Here is a 22171-nt window from a genome sequence, read left to right as displayed (position 1 = left end):
ATTCTCCAAACTACAAAGGTTACATGACAAACATTTGCCCTTACAATTTGTTTCATATCCATTATGTTTGCTGGCAACTTTCTAATTATAATTGGCAAAGATAATCCATTTTTAAAGCACTTTCTGATTGTAAATAAAAAGCTGAGAACCAGTTAGCATATAATTTAATTTACGCTCTAGAAAGAATAGTTCTAAAGAAATAAATGGATTAAGTTCAACATCTCCAGGTGTTCCAAGATGCTCATGGAGCTGTGGAAAAAAAAAAATCCATTTGCTCTTTTTCACCTTTCTTGTACAAGAAAGAAAACTACAAACAGCTTATGAATATTTTTTGTAATTTCTTATCATGGACAAGGTCTCTGTTGATAATCACTAGTGAACACCACAAGAAACAGCACTCTGACATGATAAGTAAATTTCTGTTCCTGTAGTCATTTGCACAAAACATTACCCAAAATCAGAATACTGATCACTAATGAATCTGACTTTGCTACCCTTGCCAAATTCCAAATGGCATAACATCCCCACTTTATGTCATGGTGTTTTAGCTAGGTACTGCATATTTTCTTTTTTTCAAACCCATTAGAAAATACTATTTTGTGGTGAGAAGAGTTGGCATAATGCATCACAAGGGTATTGCACCTTAGAGGCTGTTAGAACAATTTATATGCAGATATTTTGAAATTACTCCAGAGAAATGTGCTACTGCATTTCTTTAATTGAAAATTAAAACGAGCACAGGAACTGGTAATTGAAGAAATTCTCAAACCTTCAAACCTGTATTACCTCTTTCTGTAAATTAGATTTTGTTTTCCCTTCTAAGGGAAACACCTAAGACTTATAACAATGAGATTATAGATAAAAGTATAATAAGAAAAAAGATTTTTTTTCTCTGTTCCATTACTTCTCCCCCTCTTCCCCATACAAGCATAAACCAAACATCAGCAAAGGCTCCCTGAAGAGTCTTGAAAAACAGAGAAGCAGAAAACATTTTCTTCCTGTCCCCATAAAGCTGAAAAAAATACAGCACGTGATAAAATAGGATGTCTAAGGCGCTGGTGATGCCAGCTGCTTTGCAGGATTACAGAAAAGGCAAGGCAACTATGGAGTTCTATATTGATTAATTTAATGGTTGCAACAAGAAATTGTTCTTCCTATGGAATGCCTTGCATGAGATTAAACTCACTGTGACCTCGTGTATTATCTTTGTTTCTTCTGCACAACATAAATACCTAATAATTTATGGCATTGAAAGGTACATGGTCAAAGAATGCTTAAATTATAGCTAATAGAAAAACAGTGAGAAATGCCAGGGTAATTATGCTTTCTGCATGTTCATCATGTTTCCTCATGGATGTTTAATGATCATTGTGCTTAATTATTCTGTTTCCATTTAGAGTATTTTAATTGAAATTCTATGTAATATAGGCTTTATTTTTTTTTTCATTTACTGTTATAGAGGCCAAGGATGTCAAATTTGTATGATCCAAATAGATGTTCTAAATGTACAACAACAGAAATATTTCCCTATTAAATCTCAAAGCCTTACAATGTATTCAATGGAAAATTTGCCAAACCTTTTGCCCAAATCTCACCCTTGTATTACCTAAACTGCACTGGGTAATACTGTCTTCTGTGTTGCATTCCCTTCCATATGCTCATTAGTTTAACTTAAATTATGAAATACTATGGTTTTTTTTTTTCCAGCAGCCCCAAGATTTTACAGATTAGGATTTTCATTTAATTTTACTGCGTCTACAGTAATACAAAATATTCAATAACTGGCATTAAGGGAAAAAAATCAAACAGGAGACAAAAAGGATTAAATAAAATGACATCAACAGAGGCAGAAACATTTTACAAATCTGACTAAAATAGTAAGACAATTCAAGAGAAGAAAAGTGACCAGGTAAATCAAGTGTGCAAGTTCAGTTCAATCAAATATCCACCACAGTCCAGGAAACACACACCTTGATAAACCTGAGCCAAATTAATTATAAATCCTTCTTCCAGCTAAGCAGGATAGTTACCCTTTCCAACACACCCCAAACCAGACTGCCTTTGTCTGAACTTACAGGGCAGAGGAGGTTGTACACCCGCTTTTTGATCCTTTCTGTGCCACATTACCTGATGAAATACGACCCCATTTGCCAACTGTTAGCAAATGGGGTGGGGAGAACAGACTGCAAAGTCACCACACCAAAGACCTTCCACTGAGCCACTTCTCTCTACTCATGTAAATGCAAGCTAACTCTGGTGTCAGGAACCAAACAAAGTGCTTCTTACCTGAAAATACAGACATCTTGTATCATTTTGACACTCTCCTTACAGATTAATTGCTACCTAAAGTATTTTCTCCGGCCTTCTCAGGTGCAGTTGCCTAATATTTTTTAGCCTACATTCTGCGTGCAACAAAACTACAGAGTGCAGTTGGTTCTTTTTTCTTATATTTTCCAAATACTCAACAGAGGTACAACTTCCTCATCACCTGCAGCTATGTCACTTTTTGAATATTTAACATTTCTTATTCAAGGACACAGACAAAAAGCTATCAAAATGAAGTTATAAATTCATGGTTGTCTAAAAAAAAAGTGCTCTTATTCAGAATGTAAGTAACCTGATTTCAATTAGCATTTATTTCCCTTTCAAAATTAATTTTTAAATCATCTCATTTTTCAGACACCAATCATTGGATCATACTTTTATTATCCTTGTTCTGCTATACCATAAAATGAACAACTGGCAACGTAAATCTTCCCTCTGAACATAGAAGTCTTCTTGCAAATACAGTCAGTTCCTCTCAAATTAAAGTTTTTGAGACTTATTGCAGCTGTTTCTTCTACTCATTCTGTGCTTTACATCAAAGGCAACTCATTGGAAGATGATAGCATAATTTTTTTAAAAAAAGAAATTTAAATCAGTTTCTCCCTCTTTTCTAGCTTTCCTTTCTGTGTAAAAAAACATCATTAAATCTTACTAACTGTTCTCTTGAATTGTCTTACTTGTGTAATCATGTAAGCATTCCAAACTAGTCAGTTTTTCGTGTCAGTATAGCTTTTCTCTCTTATTTAATCTGTATCTGAAATTAACTAACAGACTAAGATTTTAAAAGGGTATTTAAAGCCAAAAGTACTTGCCAGCCTCATCATAACTAAGCTAATGAAGTTCAGAATCAGCTATTTTCTGCTTTATCTTCCACAACTCTCTGATTTATCTAAATGCTGCTGAAAACAACGTTAGATGAGTAAGAAATAGAAAAAATGTAGGAAACTGCCAAGGTCAGTCTGCCTTCCAGACTGTGAAGCTACTGAAACCCTCAAGTGTTTTTTAAAAAATAAATCCTACTAGTTACATGTACCATCACTCTTTTTCAAGACACAAGAATCAAGACATTGCTTTAGCAGCAAATATCATGTTGAAAGTAGGGAAAGATAACTTGAAAAGTCTTATTTGAGATGCAGTAAATTTTGCTGACTTCATTAAAGCCATGCTGAAAATAAAACAGTGGTCTCTGTGACTATGAAGATGTTGCCCCTCAAAGAACTGGCCCTACACTTCTGCCCCCCTACCAAACTTTCTGTGAAAGACCATTAAAGATAATTTCTAAGAGATGCTGGTATTTGCTTCTGAGCCCCAGCTGGCTTCATTCCACAATCTGGATCTAGGGCCACCAAGACACTACTATGGGAACAAGGCCACTGTGCCATGGGATACTTTGCCACCAACTGGTGTGCTTGAAGGATTGCACCTAGTGCACATACTGTAAAGATTTTCTTCTGAACTAGCAATGAAATAAATAAAATAATTAAATAATATATTCTCAAAAACTGAACTTTTGCTGAGGTAGGGTAAGAGAGCCTCAGAAACCCAGAAGAGTGTATTAGATAAGAAAAAAAAAAAAAGATACACATATGAAATATTCAAGTTTAAAATCTTTGCTTTGCTCAGCATAGATCAGAAGGTGTACCTCAGTTTGTTCCATCTGTTCCTATCTCTTCCCCAGCTCTGAACAAACTGGTGAGCTCCACAGAACCCTCTGAGGCCAGCTCATGCCTCCAACTCAAGCTATTGACTCTGGTAAGTTAGAACAGGAACATGAATCTTTCAACATTCACTAAGGACATACCCACAAGAAAAAATGACAGGTTTAGGGTAGATTTCCTCTCATTTTCTTTAGTTTGCCACTTCAGCACGTTCTTTGAATTACTGTTGCAGCTGTGATCATTTTAACTCTGAGTCTGAGCAGTGAGTGTGCCTCCACATCCAACTTCTGTCCTCTCTTCTTCCACTTGGGAGGGAGGCAGTAACCTCTTCTCCAATGTGCCACAGTTTTTGCTGCCTCTTGCAAAACTTTTGAGCAGAAGCACAAATGCTTTTATAGAGAATTCAAGGATGTTCATAGCAGTTTTTTTCTGTTTTTGTTTGTTTGTTTTGGGTTTTTTTTGGGGTTTTTTTTTTGTTTGTTTTTTTTCTTTTTCTGGTTACCCACTCAGACCCTTTAAATCTTCGTATGACAGTTTAAAAACAACTGTCACATCCCAAGAATGCTAACATGTTTGATTGACATAGATTTACTGCTACCTGCTTTTCAAAGCTCTCAAGTACTCGTAAATTGTTTGAAGCACAAAATGTGGCTCTCAGAGTTATAAGCAATATGCAGTAGTAAAAAATCCTCATTTACATTCTTTTAAAATGAACTATTTTTCAGATACAATTCACAGTCATCCAACAGACTTAAAAACCCTACTGTTTGCCCAAACCCAGACTGGTAACATGTAACCACAGATTTCCTTCAACCTAAAATGAACTACTCTGGGTCTCATTTATACCCTGTACCATCTAAAAATTGCATTTACCTCTCTAGCAAAGACCTACCCTCTTCTCAAAGCTGCAATCTTTGACCTTAAAAATCCAGGCAAACAAAATAAACAATGGTAAAGAAAAGCAAAGTTAGGGATTACTTTGTAGAACACACCATGATCTCCACACCTCTGTAACTTAGGCATTCCCTATTATTTTCAAAATTAGTATCTCAACCATTCCTCTTGGTAATCAAGGTATACACAAAATTTTTATAAGTATTTATATCAGAGTAAAATTCACCTTAATACCAATCACTATAAAAACTTAAAAGAAAATGACAACAGGACAGTCAAGGCGTGACTGTTTCCAAAGGAATTTTACACAAAATGATGAATGGGCTCAATAGATATTAGTCACCACTGTTCTGCTCTAGCTTATGAACTTTGTAATTTTAAATACATCTTTTTTTTCCCCTCTATAGTTTATACTCTGAATGAGTCTCACATACAAGTCCAATTTGAACACTGACAATGTATTACACTGGTAATGCAGTGCTGCTGTTTCTTATCTGAGCGAGGTTTTTAATTAGGGTTTGTCTTGTTTTTGCATGTTTCTAAGTTATGCAGCATGCAAAGCAAAAAACATGTCTTTATAGTATAGGCAGCATAACACCACATAGAGAAATTCTTCACAGCATTCCTGGCAACTACATAGTACCTATGTATTTTTGCTAGGTTACGGTGATAACCTGCTATACTTAAGAAAAAAAGAAACAAGGCAAACTTACTTGATATAATAGGGCACTTTGTTATGTGAAACAGATCTCTGCCATGGAAACTGTACTGAGGCTGAGGAAATAAAGAGAAGGTTGTTATTAGAAAGCACCTGTCATATTAAAAAATCTAACAATATTTTATTTATTTTACAATTAATATGGTTATAATACATTAAATTGAAACAATTAGTATTTCCCAGACTACTTTCAGTAATTAGAAAAGCAGCAGAAGAAAATTATGGCAATCTATGAGGATGATTATAGGCATCTATTTGATGCCATGCTGGAAATAAAACAAATGTGATGATTCTACTTCAAAGATGTATGATAAATTCTGAGCAAGCAAGCTACCCATTTAGGGAAACTGCAGACACTTGTTTTCCAACTTCTATAGGGGTATTATCAGATTATGCTTTTAAAATAAGCAATTTCACTAGTACCTACTATTATATTAGTAAATAATGCTCTGCAACAGAACAAGAAGAAATATCAACCTAGTTTTTATTTGCAACTCATATCAGTATTGATTAACACTGTATGGCCAGGAAAACAACAATTAAAACCTGTCTTTGCACTCTTTGCTAAAGAACTGTAGTCTTTGCAGAATTTATGCAGATCAGATATCATCCACAATATCATGAAGCCTTCTGCACACAGAGTTGAAAAAGGCACAAAGTCATACATGACACTGCAGCTGTGCTGTTCTGAAGATATCAAGAGATAAAAGGTAAAAAGCATTCAGGCCAACATGACTGTTGGTGCTTAACCTAAAAATAGCTATTTACTGAAAAAACATAGGTACACATATCAGAAATTACCAAATTAGTGTCTGGGTAATTAGGGTTTTAGCATGAAAAAACTCTTGCACTAGATTCCCAGTGGAAGCGGAGATTGAAAGAACAGGCGGGAATAAGCGATCACCACCATGAGATGAACTTGTACTGCACACAGCTCAGTCTCCTGACAGAGTGCCTGCTCTCAGCTCCTAACAGCCCCCATTTAGAACCTTGAAAAAATGAGACACAGCTTTGATCCACACTGGATCTCAAGTAATAAACTCTTGATTAATGTAATTTTCTGCAAGCTTGGCCCACTTTAGGATTTGTCTCTCCCTGGGGTGGGGGGGAATCCACTTGAAAGTAACTCTCTCCTCTTCCCTAAAGACCTCTCAAAACTTCAGTGAAGCCTTATGAGCTGTGTAAGCCCCATAGGCTGTTGCAGCTATAGACAGATAGGTCTTGCCCTGCTACCAGCTAGCTGGTGCCCAAGGGTTTCACGGCTGTGACCTCTTCCTAAACGACTCAAAATATCATGGTTTATAATTTAAGAAATACTCATGTACTGAAAGACAGATTAACTGGGAAGAATATTTGGGAAATAATAGGAATAAAGTAAACCACTTTCTTTACTGAAAAAAAAAGGAGAAAATTCCATCTTTATTTGAAAAAGATAACATTTGCAAAAAAGATGCAGGTAAAGAAAAAACATGGTAAAGGCTAAATGCTCAAAAATACGTAGCTTGCTAAAATGTAATCCTTAGGCCTTTATAAGTCTTAAAAATAAACAAACAAACAAAAAAAAAAAACCCAGTAAAATCGACCTGATGGGAGAAAGTGGCCATCAGCTTTAGAATTTCATTCTCTAGTGTTGCGATTTGGTACCTATGGTGCCTCCTGTTCTAGTACATGAATTATGTCAGGTAAGTAAGAATTTGCTTAACTAAAATTTATTTGCTATGGCAGATACAGATATTCTGCATAGACATAATTATGAACTAAACAATGTAGTCAATTAAATTACTAATTATTATAGAACAAGTCATATTCTATTTATTTGGGAACAACTTTGCAAAACACTGCCAGCTCTCTGCTGTATGAAAGTCTGGAATATGAGATTACCATTCTCTTTTAAAAATCACTGATGAAAACTGAACATAGTAGCTATCAACTTGTCATTCACCAGCAGTCCTGCAGATACTAGTACGGCTGAGAGATGCTTTGAGCAGGCCACTGGAGACATAAGCTGTTTGTTAGGGAACATGTGACATCAGTACTCTGTGGTTGTTCATGAATTCGCCTTAGAAAGCATACAAGAAACATAACAGAGAGTGGATTGTCAGCCTTGGAAAATTAATTACAGAAAAATCAAAATACTATTTCTAAAGGCAGGAGGCAGCAAAAAAAATCTTTTTGCAAAGAATAATGGATTATAAGGATTCTTCACCTTTTTCTGTGTTAGGGATGCATAAAATTTACTTATCAGTAACTAACTTGAAAAGTGCTTTCCTTCCATCTCAGAAGCACTGAAGAACAAATCAACCAAATTCTGCCTCCCAATGAAGGGGGGGAACAAATAGCTCAGCAGAAAGAGGGGTTGTAGATTGCAGTGGCCTACTAATACAGTTTTACCTCAAATTCCTAACCCAGGTCATTTTACAAAGGGCTAATACATTGTTTGGTGGTCTTCAAAAATATTTTGAAGCCCTTTCATAGTGATGCTATGCATGAATCCATGCAATTGGTATTCCAAGAATTCGAAGTAGTATCAAATGCTGCACTGTGTCATTTTAATAAAGAAACATTTCTAGCCACTGCAGAGATGAAGTCACTGGACTAACAGGGCTGGAACCAGGTGCTGGATAATCTCAGCTAGGCTTCCTTTTCCATAAAAGGTTGGACTATGTGATCTTTTGAGGTCAGTCCCTTTCAAACAGGGCTATTCCATCATTCTATGAATCTGATGAGCAGGCAGAAACAGGTGTCTTGCTAGCAAAAATTCCTGATCAAATGATAACCGGGATCTGGTCTGTTGCAAATGGTGTGATGGCAAGTTATGGTTCCTTCTTAGTATTTGGAGGAAGAGTAACAGGTAGGTGAGGTAAACTGAAAATAGCTGCAATCAGATAGGCACAGATAAAAGCCTGCCCTCTATAATGCCGAAGTGCAAGTTTGGAAATGAAGATTTCCAGAAGACATACGTGTATAATCAATCTCAGTCTTAGGAGTTTGAGATAGTTTTATTCAGACTACTACTCTACTCGTTCCTCACAGCTAGAAGTCACTTATTGCTGCTAAAAAGGTTTGAAAATTTTGATTTAGAATAAAATCTTTCAACCTGCCAGGATAAAGCCTTCAACTTTCCAGATTTATTGCAATTATTTATATTTATTATTTTTTCTATTATTATTTTACTTCTGAAGTTACTGTCTCTGACTTACATTTACCAGACACTATATAAAGTTGTGTGTATAAGTTATAACTCTGTCTTCTTAAAGCTCTAGAAAAGGTTTGCTTGTTGGGCTTTTTTGTTGTTGTTTTTTTTTAAAGATGCTTAGTTGTAGTTGGTGTGGGGAAGGAGGTTGTTCTTAACAAATAGTTTAAATTAATAACTACATATTATTTGTTTTTCCAAAACTGCGTTACTTAGCTGTAATTCTTTGTGGTATTTACCAACATGGAAACTATCCTGGAAACTTCCCCTTTTTTACTTTGGTATGTAACAAACTGTATGTCTCCTTAAGCCTGAAGAATACTCCCTAAACACAGCTGAGGAATGCTGATAAGGCACTGCACAGTCTCTGTGGATATAATTCTATGAATGTTTTAACCAGCAACAAAGCCAGTTCACCACTCAGACTTGTGAACATGGTATTTTATTGTGGCATGCTGTTAGCCAATTCAAGGAAATGATCCAGGCCAAGACAAACAAAACCAGCCAACCTTTCCTGGCAAGTTTTACATGTGGCCTCTTCTACTGATTCTCCCTCAGCTAGAATATGAATGAAAGCTAGATTCTGAGAAACAACTTCTACACTGCTTTCTACACTGCTTTATTTACATAGGCTAGACTGACAGGTCTTACAAACAGTTCATTTGGCATTCTTCAGCAGTGCCAAAGGTAGCACTCTATAATCTTTCTAACAAATTATTACAATAGTTGTACTGATCAGGTTACAAGTTTGAGACCACAAGAGCTACAAAACCACTGTGGCAACAGTATGCAACATTTCTAACAGGGCTTTAAAAAAGAAATAAGTCATATACTTTTAAAGTTGTTTGTTTGTTCTGTCAATTTAGAAAAAGGACAAAATAGCTCCAGGAATTGCTGGTTTGCATAACAGCTGTAATATTTTATACACACTGCATCTGGTTTACTGAAAAAGTAACTGTCAATTCAAAATAAGAATATGGTCAAGTGAAGGGAAAAAAAGAAAATCCAGATTTATTTAGTGATTTATGTTATATTAGCAGTTTAGCTACACAGTGACATACACTACTTCAGAATCTCTAGGAAAGAGTTGCTCATTTTTATGTTGACTTCTCAACTCCTGCAATAATGTCATCTTTTTTTATAGAAACCCTCAGTTAAAAACTGGAGAGGTGATTGGGATAAAATTCTGTCTCATTAGCTCTGATGATGGCAGGTAGGCTGGACATCAGGAAACCAACATGGACCTCCATACCACAACCTACCTATGTGTAACAATTGTATCAACTCCACTTTTCCCCCCTCTTAGTAGATGTGAGATTATAGGCTTACACATCTAAAATGCTTATTAAAAAGATGCAAGGATAGATCCTGAGGAAGTGATGCATGTTGGTTTTTCCCAGCCCTTTACTTGAAGTTCCAGGAATGCATGACACAGAGTCTTTTAAAAAAAAAAAAAAAAAAAAAGAAAAATCCAGAGAGCTCTTCCTTTGTGCCATCCCAGCAAGTGTAGAAGCAAAAGGAAATGGAAGAAAGAGTTAGCAAAGGATGAAAAGGTGAGGTCGTGACCATGCAAAGATTCTGAAACAGTCACTGGTCAGACAGTGCAGCAGAGGACACAGAATAAAGTAATGAGGGCACAACCATATAAGAACGATAGAGTGAGAAGCACCCTAGTCAAAATGTCAATGTTGTTATGAACATGAAACACCCCTACAAAAACAAGGAGATAATATAATGGAAGAGGAACTTCCTCAAGCCACAGGGAAACCTGGAGTAAAGATCAGTCAGTGTTTGAGAAAGCCATCATATCTTACACGTATCTATTTATTCAAGGAACTTACTGGAAAGAAAATGCTGTGATGCAGGTCCAAAATCTCGGTGTGCCTCCTGTAACTGTTTAAGGCGATCCTCTACAGACACCTACACATAAACACACACACTCAAAATCTACATTGCATGCACTTTGCAACACCAAAGTCACTATAAGAAGATCACTTGTTTACATTACTTTCAGTGAAAACAACTTTTTTGCGTGTCACAGCAATTTTTTGACATCCACCTATTCAAGGCTACATATTTTTCTTTCATCTGCTTAATGAGAATCATGTTTCTATCTTGCACTGTTCTTGCGGGAGAACTGTAGATCAATAACTAACTACAGTAGTTTCATGGTGACTACAGCCAACTGCTGAAGCTTCTGACCTCCTCCCAACCCTTCCGTCGTCCAAATTCTCATAGTCAGCAGGTCTTGGTTTGATTGCATTGATCTCAGCTGCCTTTCCAGCACTAAACCATTTTGGAAGATAGTGCTTCACTGGCTGACATGACTCCCCTCAGTTTAATTGAAACTGCAGCAGCACACCCAGCAGTACTTTGGCTGCTTGGTTAACTAAAATTGAGGGGACACACACAACACCCGTTCCCTGCAAAAAAATCCCAAAACACCTAAATTAGTGAAGAAACCCCACTACCAAATGATATTAGGAAAGGAAAGGTCTGATATGACACAATAACAGCTTTGACTATCAGGAGTGACTCATTCAAAACTACTGGCCAAGAAACTAGTGCCCAGGTTTTGAAAATTCATTCCCACCATCCTGACTAGAGAAGTGATAAGTATTTCCTACCAAATTAAAAATAAAACAAAACAAACAAAAAACACGCAAAAACAAGCAAGCAAACAAAAAAACAACAAAAAAAAACACAAAAAGGAGAGATTTCAAAAATTCAAAAATGAGCTTTTAACTGGTGTAAGAAACTTCACTAAATCATTCACTGTGAAACTATGTATGAGTTTCAGCTGTAATCAGGCACATTGATTTACCTTTCTCAGACCATTTAAGCGCAATAATCATAACTAAGCAATATGAATCTCTCAGCATATCACCTTCTTTAGCTTTTAATGCTAAATTGTTATTGCTTATATCTTGTTATAGCTTTTCTAATACTCAAATCTCTTTAAGTGAAATTTCCTACAAAAACTGAACATTCAAAGACAAAATAAAACAGCTTTCACACAAGCTGGAAAAACAACAGAAATTTATACAGCAGTTTTTGGTGACAGATTTATGTGTAAAAATCTACTGCTACAAGACATAAAAAAACCCCCATGAAGCAATAGTTCCCCCTATTCCCCAGACTTAAATGCAGTTTCCTGTTTGAAGAAACTGCTGAAATAGATTGAAGGACTGTAGCGACACCTTAGTGACAGAAGTAATAAACAAATGGTAAAAAGTGAATCTTTTAAGAAGAGGAGAGTGAGAAATATCCCTCCCCACACACCTACTGTACATATTGAGAAGAATACCTGTAAAAGTTTCCAACGCATATTAAGATCATCCAGTTGACGAGACATCTTTAAAGATGGATACAGGTCAAGTGGAGACAGCTGGCTGGACAAATCATTCACTGTTTTAACTTTTAAGTTGATAGGAGCAATTTCTTCTCTAAAAGCCTAAAAAGGTAAGAAACATGCACTTATGTTCAACTGACATCTGAGCAGCACAAAAGCCACTGTAAACTCCACATGGTGCTGACCTGCCCAGTGTGGCAGTTTATGCTAAACAACTGCACACAAGTCAGTCCTCAGCAAAGAAAGTTCACTCACTTCAATATTCTTATTGCATCACTCGTATCCACCTTTAAGAAAAAACAGTATGAAACTTACTGGAATTCCCATAAGCAAACTGTAGCCCTAAAATATTTTTTTGTGGTGCTGTATGGCTTTAGAGCTTTTCTTCGCAAAAGAGTATACAGCCTGACAAGTGTTCTTAAGAAAAAATTTCTTCAGTAGCTATAGTTTTCAAGTATTAAGCAGCTGACAAAAATGCAATTTAAAAGCTATTATAGAACTAGCAAAGCATGAAGGAATGTATCTTCTAAGGAAAAGGAGTACAATGTTTTACCTGATTAGAACCAGACAGTAAAGCTATTACAATGACTAAAAAAAAGTAAAAGGTTTATTGAATCAAATCGAACTAAATACAGTATTAAGATAAAATTGATGCAAGCTTTAGTTACAGTTAAAAAGATGTATTAAATGTCTTTCTTGCTGTGAGCAGTTAAGTGTTCAATCCTATAAACAGATTGATTAAACATCAGGAAACAAGTCCAAAACAGCTGTAAGGAAAGTATTTTCTTTGCACCATTCAATTATTTACCTCCCTTCAAAAATCACTCTCATTAGGCCAAGGAACAGAAGTAACAATTTCAAGAAAGAAACACTGGGCTTCTGGACAGCCAGTAAGCCCCTACTGTTTCAGCAGATGTTACAGTTTTTCCACAACAATGAAAATCTGAAAAACATTGCTTTCATCTACTTTTCAGGAAAAGCCATTAAGATATGACAAATCACTTCATAGTATGAGAACAAGGAGCCATTCAGCATTAGCATTTTAGGATTAGGAGGAAGAGATTCATTACTCTTTTCAAATCAACAGCAGTCTGGATATTAACTCAGCTTTGACTGCCTTTGTTTTAAAGATTTCAGTTCCATTAACCTCGAAAGTAACACAATAATTTGGAGAATGAGAATGTTTGTATTGCTATATGAGAAATAATGTAGCCCTGTGAATTCACAGACACTGTATACAGAGATAGAATATCTACAGAAATCTGGTTGCAGCCCATTTTATTTTTCTAACACCAGCATCCTATGCTATGAAGACATGGATGGTCAGGTACACAACCCTGCCGTCTTCTAATGCTTTGCCATATTCATTCTTAAGCTTAAAAAATGAGAATCTGTGTTTGTGAAACAGAAGCTTAGCAGTAAAATTTGCCTGAAACAGCAATTTTCACCACCATACCTACACATTCTCCTGGAATCCATGATATTCACTGCACTGTACTGTTTCCAGATGGCTTTTCTGGACAATGCTAATTATCAGAAGACATTCCTTCTTGGGAGATCTGGATTACTAGGTCTCTACCCAATCCATGAAGTTACCCATCAAGAGCAGCCATCCCTTAGCATGCTCAGCCCTGCATAAAACCCAAATAGCAAGAACTGGTTTGCCCACAACACTATAGGGTAGTATGTGTTCTTCAGTTTGAAATAATCCTGGTGAGAAACCAGGCTAAAGTAAAAGCAAATGCAAATATTCACTCATACAAACAACAGACATGTTAAGTTTGTGAAAGTTAAGGAACAGAAATTAAAACTATGTATATATTTCTGCATGATTAAAAAAAGCTCTAAGTATTTTTTCTAACAAGAAAGCTACATTTGATGGCCAAACAGATCTATGTGTGTATGTAATCCCAGCCAACACAAGGAATGTGGCCCAGCACAACTTTATCTGAGAGTTCAGATACCATCTTTAAAGACTTTATACTGCACATGAGAATTTCAGCATACAGTGTATAAATATATAATATGACTAAAGGGATTAGAATGGAGAGGTCTGACACACAAACCAAATATTTTCCTGAGGTTCCACACTTACCATAGTCTTCTCAATGTGATCTGGTAATGAATCTATGAGCAAGTCTCCTACAGGTTTCCATCCATTCCTCACATTTTCAGCCTCCTTTAAGTCTGCATCAAGGTCATCCATGGCACACTGAAGGTCTTTCAATTTTTCTAATGCTTTGTCCACTTGCTTCTGCCATATACTGGCACTGGCATTTAGGTTTTCCCATTTCTCTTTTACCTCTGATGACTGCTTACGCATAGCTTTGGCAATCTTCAAGGCTTTCTCCTCAGGGGTCAATTCTGCAGAGGGAAAGAACAGTTACACTGTTTATTTTCTATTTTTGTCTACTTAAATAGATAGTGCTCCTGAAATACACACTCAAGACAGTCAGCAAGTCCAGTGTCAACTGTGACTTATTTCAGCAGGTGCTAGGTAAAAGAAATTCCACCTTGCCATAAATTAAATAAATCTCCATCACTCCTACTGACAACACAGACCTTGATCAGAAGACAGTGAACTATTCCTGACTTCCATATATTATGATACCCACAAAGTAAAAACAGCTAACTGCTGATTTGTTACTTTTGGAGGCACAGGGAAAGGAAATATAAGAACTTCCTTCCTTCCTGGAAACTTCAGTAAGTAGTCTTTGGATCATTTCACATAGAAAAAGCAAGGACGATGCTTTGCTCCTGGATCTCTTACCACCCCCTTTCACTGTGCCACCAGGATGTCTCTTCATATTCAGTAGCAAAACCCAAGTTTATACTAAACACCATGAGGGGGTGGGGAGGGGGGAAACAATGTGGTTCTGCAGCACTACATTGTTTTTTCTATGTTAACACTGAAGTCCAAAAAGGCTGGTTGAAGTAGCTTTTCCAAACCTAAAAATGTTCCATGAAGCTATTGACTGGAAAAGAATCAAGCTTATGGTGCCCTGTTTCTCACAAATTTCAGGCTTATGCGTCTAGATCCCATACAACCCATGGAAAACCTTCAGTTTGAGACTGAGCAAGAACCAGAGAGCCAGAAAGCTAAAAAAAACCCAAAGAAACAAACAAAACAAAACAAAACAAAAAAAAAAAAAAGAAAAAAAACACCATAAAACATCCCCAGCAGGTCCTGCTGTCTACTGCCCAGGGGGTCCTTGCTGTAAAAAACTCATGGGAAGAAGCTTTCTTCATCGGGGAAGAGTTGCTTCAGTAATGACAAACAAATGTAGACAGTCTCAGAGGATTCCCCTTCTACATAAAAGCAAGCACAGGAAACTATAATGCAAAAACCAGAGAACAAAAGATGCACAGACGTGACATGCACTGAAACTAAGCCAACAGGCCTTCTATTCAGTCCTATATAAAAGCCCTGGAAAAGATTTATCAAAGTACTCTTGTGATTAAAATTCAAGTGTTGCCAATGAATAAATTATACACAATCATGCGAAGATGAAAGTACCATTTTTGTCATAAGTCAGATGAGACATACAATCTTCCATTTACTGACAGACTGTCTTTAAAATTATTATAACTGGCTGAGCTATGAGTTGTTAATGTAGTGGAGGAGGGTGAGGGGGCAACAGACAAAAACAGTGTGGGAGGGAAGTTTTTGCTTTACAAAGGCCAGATGAATGTCAAAGTATTGCACAGTTATGGTTGCTAAAGTCACCCTATTATGCCTCTTGTATGCAGCTGCTGTCCCATAGCACCCAATACAGAAAAGCATATTTTAAGTAATTAACACAAAACCAAACATTGAAATACGCTCCAATTTCTTGTTCAGAAGTCACTTTTTTTCCCAGATAAAAAAGTAACGGAGTTGTTTAGATTACAACCAGAGTTTCTGCCCACCAATTCCACATATTTGCTCTGCTTTTCTCTTCTGAAGTTTTTTTTCAACTCTTGTTACCCCATATTAGTCTTGATATATGCTAGACTATGACTACTAGAAGAGTATTCAACAAGACAATCCAGATGACATCTGGGAAAAAAAACAAAAACTACCAAACTAAAATCAACCCACAATGCAATTATAATTTGTATTACAATTGTTGATACAGGGAAGAGAGCGTGCTGCCCAAAAGCACAAGGGCCTTGCTGGGAAGTGGTTATGTAGGAGAAACAACAAATGAGAAATGGTAACCAGAGCACAGTGGAAGGTTAGAGTAACCAACAAGAGCCAACAGCACCAAGGGGAGACACCCAGCCCGTGGGTTGTGATGCATGTTTTGACCTCAAAAGAGGGACCATATGAAGAAAGAGTGCAGCTGAGTGGTACAAAAGACATTTTGAGCTTACCAAGTGTCTTAGGTCAATATTTCAGCGACTTGTTGGGTAACTGTCATAAGCTATCACATGAGAGCACCGCCTATGTGCACTCTGTCTGTAAAAGCAGAGATTACACCCAGACTTAGGACACTGCAGTGGCAAGAAGGTATTGCAGAAGAGAAATCTGGAATGAAATGGCCATGAAAAAAACCTGCAATGCTTAACTAGATGCAAAAAGATATGAACTACATATGTAGCTTTGGGATACAGAGACGTGGCAGTAACCTACAATTTGCAATACTGACAGAACAAAGATGAAGACCAAAGCTATGCTATGCTAAACTGCATCTTGTCTCTGGATTTATAGCATTTCACAGTAGAATAAACTGCATTATAGCACAACATAGTTCTGGAATGATCTTTACCCCAAGTTCTGCAAAGAAAGCATTTATTTCTTTCGAAAAGAAATAAAGTTCAAGCTCTAAATAAAATTCTCTTTCAGGAAAAGAATTCTTTTACACAGAAAAGAACAGCTACAAATTGCTTTTGCAAAGACAGCAAAGAAGTTGTTACCATGAGTAATTCTGGAATAATTCACCTTTGAGAATAATAATATTGATGAATGAATGGGAATTCACTACAGTCCAATGACAAAGGGACTGTAAACAATCTAGAAGTCAAGCTGCATCTAAGGACCAAAGTTTAGTGTTACAGATTGTCTCACAGGCTGAGGTTTCCTATGACACAGCTACAGATTGTGGGCAACCAAACCTCTGGGGTGAAAGCTGCAAGACTTAGAAATGAGGATTAAGGGAGCACAAAGAGGTGGAATACTTTACATAAAGTAAGGCAACACTGAGTTTCATTGAAAGGTGACAGAAAATTGGATGACCCACTGGATGAAGCCTCCTCTGTTGGTATCTTGAACATGTTAATAGAGAGGAACCTATGCCCAGAAACTGGGCAAAGGACACGTTCCTTATACACAAAGCCACAATCTACCATTTTGATCCAACATCATGCAGTCACATAATTCTTTATCTGTTGCCAGAGTCAAAACCTACCAATTCTGCATTGAGTGCTCTGCAAAGAGGAGAATACTGCCAGACCTGAGCAGGTCTAAGATAGATTATTAGCTAGTTCAAAAGATCAGTTGCTTGACAAAGAACATGTGGAAAGCCTTATAGCAAGGGCTGAAAATGTTGCAAAACTCTTTGGCTTTCCTTAAAGGTATCAACAAATCAGATCCAATGATGTTGCTTGCTGTCTGGATTGCTGTTGGGATGGTTGCAGGTAAAGAAGCAGGAAAGCCTTTGCAGGGGTTCCACAGAGATCTTTATTTCAGCCATGCACATAGACAGTCCAGGATCAGAGGAAAAGGCCTGTGCTGAGGGTCCAGGTTAAGTACATGGAGGGCAGAGGAAGAGGCATCAGGGACCAATTACCAGGGGGCAGTACAGGGCTGGGGTTAGGGCATGAAAAACAGCAAGGAAGCAGGGTGGGAGTGACCAAAAGACTGAGGGACAGCAAGAGGGCACGAGGCAGACCCAGGAACAGAACAGGGGTACATTCATATTTGCTCTGAGGGAAGCCTCTTGTGTCTCCCTGACTGGGAACACCTTTTGGGGTCTCCACATAATGAGTCTAACAGAGGCAATAAGAAAAGCTGCTGTAGCAATAAATGGACCGGATGTAGTACTAGGGGGATAGGTTCAGGGGTGGTTATGGTGGTGTTGGGTTAACAAATGGATTAGATGTTCCTGTAAATCTCTTCCAAGTGATTAGAAGGGACCAACAGCCTGACTTAGTTAAAACAAGGCAGTTTTACTCACAAAAGAGCTAATCACTTATTTGGGGATGGGAAAAAAAAATTCCAGAGTGATTAGGTATCCCAAGTATCCCAACAGAACCGAAACCCAAAACATGTTTGAAGACCCTTTGTCAAATCAGTGTCATTGTGCAAGGATATCTACCATATACTGTATTTGAAAAATATTAATTCATTGCAAGACTGCTTTATTTTACAAAAGCTTTGGAATTGCTTGTAAACCTTGCACTAAAAAGACATTTACTAGGGAAATAGAGCAAAACGTGCTTTTATGAGCTATAAACCATTCAGCATATATTCATTTAACAGAAATACATCTTGTATATCTTCATGTCTTCCATCACAAGAGCCCAACTTATTAATGAGAAACACATTACTTTCTTTTAAGCAGAGATCACATTCTTCAAGACACTGGTTGCATAGCACAAAATTATAAATCTCAAAGAAAATGTCTTAACAGTAAGATTTTTCACCTGTTTGGAATTTATTTAACCAGCCTGTCATTACATAAACCAGCAGACAGGATTCCTTTTTGCTATGAAAAAATTTTATACAGTAGTCATTGCTCTTTTGCTCCTACTTAATGTAAAGTCTTCTCAATCATCAGTTTGATGGGTGTCTTCCCACCCCTTTTTTTAATGGAATTTATAACATTATCTTCACTTGAGCAGCTGCTCAGAGAATAAGAACAGCTTATATCACTGGACCATCTGTTTACCAGAGAGGACAGATATTAACTGACCTTGCAGTCAGGGAAAAAAGGTCATCTGTAGTGGAAAAAGAAAAAACCAACAACTTGATTTTAATATGCATTTTTTGTCACAAACAAAGCACTGAAAGCTCCAACAGCTTTTCTGTGTCTCTAGTAAAGACTGTGTGCCATAGAAGGAAAAACTTTCAGGCTGGGATTTTCAGCATATAATTTCCTTGCATACTTACATATATGGATAATACCAGTGAAAAAAATTCTTCTTGGTTAAGAATTTATTTTAGACCTCTTAAACTATTTGGCTGTAGCAGTTTTCATTCTAAGCAACTGATTATTCCTTATTATGTAGCCTTGAGCTAGTGATCACTTTCCATCTTGCCAAAATTACATTAATTTCCTTTCACTTCTGCTAAATTCTTAACCAAATATGATGCAACAGGAGATGAATTCATGTTGCCTCCTTTTCACATGATGGCAAGCATTCTCTCTTCCTTAGTTTAATCAATCTTTGCAGCAAAAAACAGTGGATGACACAGCACTGTGCTCATTATCAAAACTTTCAGAACATTTGAAAAGGCACAATGGCCCATTATCAAACTCCTACACAGAAGATCCAAAAGGAGTGCTATCATGAAGTCTTTAGCATTGTTGCAGAGAAAGCATTGTCTGAGTTTCTAAGAACCTTGACAGAAAACTTAGCCCTGATGTGATGGGAACAAGAAGTTTAAGAATAAGTAGCAGTTGGTTAAATGTAATCATGCTTCCACCCAGAGAATAGCCTGTATTTCAGGCAAAACTGGGACACAACAGAGCCTACAGGTCAACAGTGAATGAGACTAGGTTTATATCCCAAGGTCCTCATGAATAAAAAACCCCAAAACAATCAACCAATAATAAAATTAACCATTTTGAACTCAGGCCAGCCTGTTTCCATTAAAATCCTCTAAGTTTGCACTCCACACCAGTCAGCAAATGGGAACAATTTCCTTGAACTAATAGGGCTCCAAGCAGACAGCCATGTAGACCCTACAGGAAGAATTTCAAAGCTTTACCGAAGTGGACTAAACTTGTAGGGTGACTAAAAGATCTCATTTTGAAAATGAGAGAGGTAAGTATTTTATGGTTCTCTCATGGGTAACTGCACATTTCTCTTATCATACGAAGAAACTCTTAAAGTCACAAGTGAATGAGCTCCAACTAAAACAAAAGCAGCAATGTTGAAAATAGTGTAAGAAGTTTCTGGATATGATTCGACTGACTTCCAGTGGGCTACATCTCTTCATTCTCCTAAACACTTCTAATTTACAGTCAGGACTTCATACTCAGTGCAACTGCACAGCAAAGGAAAAAAAAAAATATCCCAGTGGTGTGTGGTAGCTAGAGAACAAACACAAGTGATTGGGAATAGTAATGCTGCCTGGTATATACCTGTTATATATTAGAAAAGAGTAAATTGCCTATTTTCAGTGAGATTTTCCTTGTAAAAGGCAAAATTATGGCAGAGAAATTTACCTAAATGTGGTCAGTGGTAGTAAGCAAAAAAATTCAGCTTTTATTTATGCCTGAAAGAGGTAAAGATATTGTACCTCTACAAGTTTAAATAAAGTATCTACATACAATGCACTGATACTTATTAATATATTCATTTTATAACACATATGTGATTTATGGAGCTTTCTACTTAATTAATAGGAGATAACAGATGGTAAATACTTATTTTTAAATGCTGTGTTTATCACAACAACCTTTGCTATCAAATAGCAGCTTTCAAAGCTAGGAATCTAATTGTCCTAAGAAAACTAAGTTACTAAAGTAGTTGGAAAACACTGCAGACTTCCAAAAACATTCACTATTACAATGACAATCAGTGTAGTGGCCTGTGATAATCTGCTAGGATGTTCCACTGCTTCAGTGGAAATTTAAGGACAGAATTTCATAGGACCCTGCTCATAGAACAGGGGTTCATAGAACCCTGGGGACACAAAATACGAAATCTGCTTTCCTTCTTTCCAATGCCTGTAACCTTACAGTACATGCATTTAAGAAGCCAGCTGTAACTATGCCATAGGGAATAATAATTAACATTTTTAGATCAAAATTTTCTCCTATACTATGGACAAGTGACAAAAAATGCTAAGAACATGAGGATTTTTCAATTTCTTTAACCTGTCCATCCATGAAATTCAGCAGCTGGCCTGCTGGCTTATCAATCAGCTCCACTCAGATGCTGAGGTAGCTCAAATACAGGAAGACTGTGAAGCTTGCTTTTTTTTGTGATGGGGCCTCTCTACAGAAACATGGCAAAACAAAAGTAGAAGAAAAGACAGATGGGAGATATAATTAACTAAGAAAGTAGTTTCCTGGAAGATAGAGCATTCTGTCTGAATGTGCTAGTTACTCTCTGGTACAGTAGAAGGCCAACACAAGAAGCATAAGGTGATGATGGGAAAGAAGAAACCAAGGCTTACTCATAACCTGAATCCACATTCTTATGTGTGAAATTAAGAAGACCTTTACAGACAATAATGGGTAATCATAAGGCATACTGTAACAACTGTTTTCTTTGGATGGAACAATAAATGTATATGTGCACAAGTCCGTCAACCAGGTCTCAGACAAGCTCAAAACTGATTCTTATCAGTTTTCTCCTATATCTATCTCATTCCTTGCCCTTGTAACAATGCCCTCCTTGGCATAAAAAGACCAATGGTGAAGGAGAAAATAATTTTAAAAATTGATTAAAAATAATAATTAAAAAAAATAAATTAAATTGAGAGATTGAAAAAATAGAAAACAATTTTACAACCTTTATAATCTTCAGATTAGCTAACCATTCCCCCATAATCACTGCTTCCCTTATACAAGGTAAAAAATAACCTCAAGAAACTGTGATTTCCAATTAATGCAAGACTGAGTTAGTAAAACAGTTTTGCTATTTCTATTATAGAACCAGCCAAAGCAACGTTCAAATCAAGACAGTACAGTGTTGACTGTTTGTCAATATTTTTAGAAAACAGACTGTCATCTTAGAATCCATATAACCACACTCCACCTTTATCAACATGAAGTTAACAAGTTAACTTCAATCAACTATAGAGAACACCAGTGACCAAGAGAATGACAGAAAATAAAAAAAAAATAACATCTTAAAAGCAAACTAAAGCCCAC

General features: G+C 36.7%; 1 protein-coding gene across 1 annotated transcript in view; it reads right to left on the bottom strand.

The window, feature by feature from the left end:
* Nucleotides 1-22171, bottom strand: part of UTRN (utrophin) — a 313286-nt gene that overhangs the window by 64120 nt on the left and 226995 nt on the right. The window contains exons 55-58 of the mRNA XM_062490124.1: nucleotides 14236-14504; nucleotides 12096-12242; nucleotides 10630-10708; nucleotides 5591-5651 (exon numbers count right to left, since the gene is read on the bottom strand). Coding sequence (XP_062346108.1) covers nucleotides 5591-5651; nucleotides 10630-10708; nucleotides 12096-12242; nucleotides 14236-14504 — 556 coding nt within the window. The remainder of the gene's footprint in view (nucleotides 1-5590; nucleotides 5652-10629; nucleotides 10709-12095; nucleotides 12243-14235; nucleotides 14505-22171) is intronic.

This window comes from Cinclus cinclus, chromosome 3, assembly GCF_963662255.1.
Source record: "Cinclus cinclus chromosome 3, bCinCin1.1, whole genome shotgun sequence".
NCBI lineage: Eukaryota > Metazoa > Chordata > Aves > Passeriformes > Cinclidae > Cinclus > Cinclus cinclus.
The sequence above is the reverse complement of the archived record's forward strand: the minus strand, read 5'-3'. Positions and strand labels throughout refer to the sequence as shown.